The sequence below is a fragment of the Polypterus senegalus genome, chromosome 4 (genome assembly GCF_016835505.1).
Source record: "Polypterus senegalus isolate Bchr_013 chromosome 4, ASM1683550v1, whole genome shotgun sequence".
Classification (NCBI taxonomy): Eukaryota; Metazoa; Chordata; class Cladistia; order Polypteriformes; family Polypteridae; genus Polypterus; species Polypterus senegalus.
The window spans coordinates 62,999,649-63,006,996 of NC_053157.1; the positions used below are offsets into that span (position 1 = coordinate 62,999,649).

Below are 7,348 nucleotides of genomic sequence, written 5' to 3' on the forward strand. Positions count from 1 at the left end.
TTGGTTTTATAAAGAAACCCACAGACTAAAGCACACACAATAGTTACAGTATATTAAACTGTGACCGTATATTTACTGTATCTGCACAGGCCATGATGTTTTTGCTTTTGAATTCTAAAAGTGGGCTTAAAAAAATATTATATTGGATAATGTTACATTGCATCCTCTCTAAATTGCCCACCACAACCAGTCATTCAGGTGCCCTAATCTTTTGTTATCCCTCACCACCCAATAGCTAATGTGTGGTGAGCATACTGTCACAAGAATGGCTGCTGTCATATCACCCAGGTGAATGCTACACACTGGTGGTGGTTGAAGTGGTTCACCACTGTCTATGTAAAAGGCTTTTAGTAGGTTAGAAAAGCACTGTATACATGAAATTAATGAATTGTCTAAAAGTGAAAAGCCAGGATTTTAATGTGATAGAACTTAGTGTGGTGGTTTTGCACCATGATGAAAATGTCTCTTACCAGAAGTGTGAAATGGATTGTAAGACTTGTACCAGCAGAAGGTATTATCAAGCTAAATAAATGCACTTTGTAACAGTACTGACAATTAAACAGATTTTGCAGTGTGTCTAGTATTGTGCTTATAGAGGTAGAGATGATGATTGGACATGAATAGTCAAGCTACATCAAAATGTTTTTCACAGTTGATCATTACTGTTACGAGATACATGCAGGTGCAGCAGAGACAATTTGAGTCATCAATGGCTACAAGAAAAGTCATGCGTTTTTTTGTTTTTTTTTTAATCTGTAAACTTTCTCCATGCTGAATTTTGGACAGGTTTGATCAGGGCTTATAGCTAACAATTTGCTTATATGTTGTGCTACATTAGGTGTTAGCTATAATATAACACCCCCACCATATGGTGCCTGGACCAAGCATAGTGTTTCACTGACCAATATTATCTTGATAATTGAACTGACCATCCATGGCCTTGATTAAGGCCAATGCGAAATGAAGCAAAAAGGAAGGAAGAAGAAGAGAAGTACTATACAACTAGGACTGGTACTCCCTTCCTGTTAATTATTACGTTGTACCTGATGCTGTCGAGTTGGGTATGCAACCCTGAAATGCCTTTAGCTATTTTGAGTACTAGGGGGCTCCCTGCTCTTTTCACTCGCCAATCCCCCTGCCAGCACTACGCGCCAGCAACTTTGCGTTTGTGCCGCACACATATGTGGATTTCACTTTCACTAAACAACAAATCTTTTAATTCTCGTGGATAGGCCTCTTCATTGGGAAAAAACACTACTTTTCCCTGATGGCAACATGAATTAGACAATATACAAGTCTCTGAGTTTAAAGCCAAACAATATCTACATACTTCTGTCCTATCACCTATGTCGATATATTCGATCTCTTTTTGGTTTTACCTTTTCTTCAATATCGCATTGAATTTTGATTCCGTGTTTGGAATTACATCGTGACAATGCAATATGTATAACTGCCCGTGAGTGAATTTCGTTTCTTTCTCTCTACACGAACTGTATCTGACAGTAACATTCACACAAGTGAGAAATGATTAAACTGTGTGCGAGGTTGTAAATGTTTTAGATGTATGCAGGACTTTTCCAAATCTCTTTGCATAAAGTCTTGTCTCATGGGGCTTGAAGTTTTCCCTTGCGGGATTTCACTTTCACCAAACAACAAATCTTTTAATTCTCGTGGATACGCCTCTTCATTGGGAAGAAACACTACTTTTCCCTGATGGCGACACGAATTAGACAATCTACAAGTCTCCAACCTAAAGTGTAAATCCAAACAATATATTCCAACTCTTTTCGCTGTTCTGCTGCTATTTCACCGAGTAATGATTTCCGTTTGTTTGCACTAATGCGATCTTTACCATAATTTTTTGAGACTTTTGATTTTCGTGCTTCCTCTAACCTGCTCTGAATGTGTATCCTGCTAAGTTTTTGAATTCTTTATGACGTTCTACTTTGTCATCTACTCTTTGTCTTTTATTTCCGGTCCCGGGCATAGTTAAATCTCTTGGCACAAAGTCTCATCTCGCAGGATGTGAAAGTGTCTCTTGCACGTCTCGTCCCAAGATTTTCTTATTATATTAGAGAGAAATGTATAGATGAGTGTCACACACATATCTTTCACCAATGTCTTAGTTAGCATGACAAAGCTGTATTTTCAATGAGTGGACAAAACCACAGAGAAGAAGCTTGAAACACAACTGACTAAGTTCAAGTTTATTGTCATGTGTATTCAGTACAATGAGATTCTATTGGAAATGAAAAGTAGCATAATACTAATCACAGCTATACTGCTAGCATACGACATGTGTTCTGAGATTTTTGAGGCAATGAAAACAGATATTTTGATGTAAGGTTGTTAAAGAGTCAAATCATAGTAACAGTGACTACATGTTGCATGTTGATTCACACATGCAAGTAAGAATTACCCTGTACTCTGTACACGTGACAATAATAAACCTATAAACAATGAATACAAGCTGTGCAATAAATGTACCATCATTCAATACATCAGCTGCACACACTTCTGTCATTTGAAATATAGTGCAGGACAACTTTGTTTTATGCCAGTGGTTGCCAAACTCGGTCCTGGGGACCCATTGTGGCTGTAGGTTTTTCTTCCAACCAAATTAACAATAAGTGATAATAGTTATATCTATATAAAGTAACTGGTATTTTTTCTCATCTCTTTTTCTACATTCAGAAAAGCTCAGCAGTATGGTTTTTACATTTACAAGACTTTTAGAAACATTTCTGTTTTTGCTCTAGTTTAAATGCTTAAGTCTTGTAGTTTTCCTGTTATTTTGCCCTTTTTCTGTATAGTTTGCTCCCTTTGTTGTATCCTAACTTTTATTTTAAGCCTTTATTTTTCAGTGGTGCTCCATGACCCATAGCCTCCATCGCAAAAGGTGCCAGTGTGAACAAGATATTTTTTTTTATAAATTTATAGAAAACACATTTACAACACAATTTCAAATGGCAAATGCATATATATCATGTTTGTTTGTAAAGAAATAACTTTGACCAAACATATCCTTTAAGTCCTCTTCCAAGGTCAAGAGTAGCCATAGTTTTGCTCCTGGAAAAACAGACAAGTCAAAATTTCATCAAGTAGTCTCACAGTGGCTCAGTGCTTTCTCAAACCTTTTCTGCATTACCAGTTCTTTCAGAGGGATCGCTTAGTCTGATTCATTCCTACATAGTGCAGATAGACTGAAGCACAGGCCAGCCTCCAGCCCTCCCTGACTTCACTCTATTCTCTCCTCTTAGAGAGTCAGGCGTTCTTGACATCTCCTGAGTTGCCTGTGCTGGGAAGACATGGTACCATCTGGCCAGCTCTTAATCCTTTTTATTCTGCTACTGTCCCCACACGCTTAAACACAGCTTGGTTTTTTTTCAATTGCCGTAATATAACTAGTACAGGTTCTTATCTCTGCTTTATTTTAAATAAAAAGCATAAACCAAATTTAATCAGAATTGTTGCAGTTAAAGTAGAATAGGAATCAGCTAGAGAGTGCCAGCAACAGAAGCTTTTCCTAATGGGACTCTTACTTTGTATTTACATTTCCTTTTCAGAGGCTACCTCAATGATTCAAACTCAAGAAAAAAGAATCAAGAAAGTGAAAGTTCAAAAGAAGCTGCTCAATACATAAAGGCCACTTGGTGGAAATAAGTTATTTTCCTGTCTCACAGAGAGAGATGTACAGTATATTTTTATACACTTAAAATGTAAAACTTTATCATGTAATTTTATATATTTTATGTGAAATTAACTTTAAATTTTGTTAATGATTTGAAATCTTTTTAATGAAAAATAAAATTGTCATTCATTTTGTTGTATTCCTCATGCTGCAGTTAGCGTTCATTAGTGATGAGCGAACCCAACTGAGTTCATGTATGTATGTATGTGTGGGAAATGCATTGAAGTCAGTGGAGAAGGAGGACCTGAACTATAATACTGCAGTGGTGATTTAATTTTCCCTGAGGACTAGTCAAGCATCTGATAACTGTGCTAGACCAATTATTGTAGATAAAAATGTGTCCTGAGCAAAAAATGAAAACAAAATAGAACAAATGGTCACAAACTAGCACTAATTAAAAAAAAAAATACTGTATATCACAGTGTTCACAATATTGGGGCACACATTATTTGAACTAGCGGCTTTGGGCAAATCTGGAATGTCTTTTTTTATTTATCCATCTGGATAGATACTTGATACTTTTTTCTTCCATCAAGAGGATAGAAACACCTTGTAATAAGTAATCTTTTATTATTATTACTATTTCACAAGGTCTCATTATCGTGTAAGGATGGGGAAGGGGAGGGCTAATCGTTCATGCAGATATACAGTTATAGTCCACTAATGTATATCTCAAATGAAAAAAGATTTTTTGTGTCTATGCTTGTGGGATGCAAATGGGCTCGAGTACCAATTGGGCCCTGACATCCCACATGCACAAAGTAGATTGTACAGTGATCTTACAGTCTGCATACAAGTTTTGTGCATAGCTGCTACACCTCTGTGATGTCATAGCGGCATCACAAACCATTATGGGGCACTTGGGGGGAAAGTCTTAGATTTTGGTTATTGAACGCTTTTCGGGTTATCGTACAGATTTATCATCTTTAAATTTGTGTATAGTGTTTTGTTTCAGTCATTTCTTAGATTACAAATGTACATATAGAGAGTACAACAACTACTCAGATATACTAAATACTGTTGTTTAATTTGTGAATGGGACAGCCGAGCTAAAGAGTCTTATGACATTAAAAAGAACTGGCTGCTCCTTAAGCATTTGGCTCCCACTTGCCGACCCAACCTCTTTATATAACACTTGGATTGATTAAAAATGTTGTGTAAGTGATGAACAAGGAAGGTGAAGGATTTCAATATTTGTAATGGATGTTTTCATGAATAACTAATGCCAAGATTAAGGAAGGCATTAGAACAGGGATGCACTATAGAGTTTCCTGCTCTGTGAAAATTATACATGTGTTTTGTCAACCGGAACAGATTTAACCTCCTTAGCGTTGGACCCGAGCGTTTCTCGGACTGTGAAAGCAGGGTTAAAAGAGTTATTCCCAAGTGTCACTCGAGGAACTGCGTAGACACGTCTTCCATAAGCATTCGACCCGTGGATTACTTGGACAGGATAAGTGCTAACAGCATTAGTCCGGAGCGTTACTCAGGCAACAGTGTGGATGCATCTTCTCCTAGCCTCATAATGGCGAAAACTTTTTTCATCAGCCCAGGTGTTGCATGCCCTTGACAGTGATACGAGCAATGATGTTAAGGAGCCTCTTGTCAGTAGTGATGGCGAAGTGAATCCTCTTTAGGCAGTGAAATTGAAATGGACAGTGACTCCAAAAATGATTCTGATGAATCTGAAAGTGACGCTCATGTTTGGGTTTTGTTGACCCTGCTTCAAATAATCCAGCAGCAGCTTGTGTTGATTTTGTGAGGCAGCCAGAAATAAATGTGAACATTGACAGCCAAGATCCACTTACGTGCTTGAAGTTATTTCTTGACGATGATGTAGTCAAAAGAATTGCTGTTGACACAATAATAATAATAATAATAAAAATTTTTAATTTATATTGCACTTCATATTTTAGAAATCTCAAAGTGCTACATAGTAAAAACAAACATAATAAAACAAGAAAATCTATGTATGCTTTAACAAAATATCTTTCTAAAAGATGAGTTTTAGATTCCGTTTAAAAACATTAGTCGACTGTGGGGCTCTCAGGTAGTCAGGGAGGGCGTTCCACAGTCTCGGTGCCACAGATGATAAAGTCATGCTGAACAACGTCAGGTAAATGACTGTGTGCCTAAGCAGTTTACCCATTCAAACATATACCACACAAAAGAGATATTTTGACAGTATATACGGTGTTAGCATCATCATTATTATTTATTATTATTATTTGTATCATTTATACTTTTTAGACTTCTGACTTTGTACTTTTAGTGTTTTGCATGTTTTACAGTAGAAAAATGGGACTTAATAAAAATGTCATTTTTCAAGCCAAAAAAATGCAATACTTTTTACGTTTTTTTGGAGAAAAAATGTAACACTATGGATTTAAATTTAAATTCCCCTTATTTATTTCTAAACATTTTTTAATGCATGTTTAAAAGGAAGCACGTTAGTTGGAGAGCTGCTGGTTTATTGGTTATCAGCATTACATTATTTACTAATATTTGAAAAAAGGTAACAATTAAAACTTAAAATAGGCAATTAGTGGTTCTGAATTGTAACAGGAAAGATAACTAAAATTAAGCCCAAAAACATATTGCTTTAGTGTGAAAAATTAAGAAATTGGTTGAAGTGCAAACCTGTCTGTAATGTAACCAAAATTTGTCTTTGAATGAAAGCGCTAACAAGGTATAGAGTTAAACACCAAGTTTCATTACCAGCAAAGTTCTAATTAGAAAACTGGCTGCAATGAAAACCCGTACTCACTGTGGCCCTCCAGGACCATGATTGATGATCCCTGCATTAGAAGATATCTCAGGAGAACTCAAACTGCGATAGAGATAAGCCGCGATAAAACAGAATGAAATGTAATTTTTTTTTATTGCATACAGAGTCGTTGTTCAGAATGTGGTAGAAAGAGAATGACCAAGGACAGTATTAGTAACTTTTTCTGTTTCTTGATAATAGATGTTTATTCAAATCCATTTTATAATGAGGACACTAGTCATTTTAGGCTTTGATGTCAATACAGCATTGTGATTGGTATAAATTTTAAATCAACTTTGAATCATCTTTATAGCACTATTAAATACTAGCTGTGTAAGCCCGTGCTGTAAAAAGCCGGCACTCCTAGAAACTATTGTAATCATCAGGAAAAAAATTAATCTGAGGAAGCAGCTTGTTAAGGAATGCATAGAAAATTAACATAAAAGACAGTTGCCTGTGAAGCATAAACTATTTGTGTTGGACAGTGTTTATGTAAAACTTTATGATGTTCTGTTAAAAGTTAACGGGTTCAAGACTCAAGATTCATATGGTTACGGGTGCTGCCAAGTCTGTAATTTCAGAGAAAGTTTAGTAGCTCTCCATTGTGTTCAACAGATGTTGCATTAAAAGTGTGTAGCCTCAGAAAGTCAAGTTGTTTTGGGTAAGTTACTTGTAAATGTGGAAAATGAGGGGAAACCAGTTAATTTGCTCCTACTGGTTATAAGAGGGGCTGGAGGTGCTTTAATAGGGTGAAACTGGCTTCCTTATTTAAGGCTAAAAGAGACTGGTCCAAATTCAAGCTTGGAATACAAAGTGTCTTTCTTAGATGCCCTTGGAGTTTCAGCAGCAGATATTGCTTAATCGACAGCAAAAGATTGAGTGTCGAAGAA

At 36.3% G+C, this 7,348-nt stretch overlaps 1 protein-coding gene across 5 annotated transcripts in view; it reads left to right on the top strand.

The window, feature by feature from the left end:
- The window catches only part of LOC120527397 (coiled-coil domain-containing protein 158-like), an 87,705-nt gene extending 84,022 nt beyond the window's left edge, over positions 1-3,683 (top strand). For all 5 annotated transcript variants that reach the window (XM_039750767.1, XM_039750770.1, XM_039750768.1 and 2 more), the window contains one exon: positions 3,567-3,683. In XM_039750767.1, coding sequence (XP_039606701.1) covers positions 3,567-3,643 — 77 coding nt within the window. In that variant the 3' untranslated portion in view covers positions 3,644-3,683. The remainder of the gene's footprint in view (positions 1-3,566) is intronic.
- Positions 3,684-7,348: the final 3,665 nt, after the last annotated feature.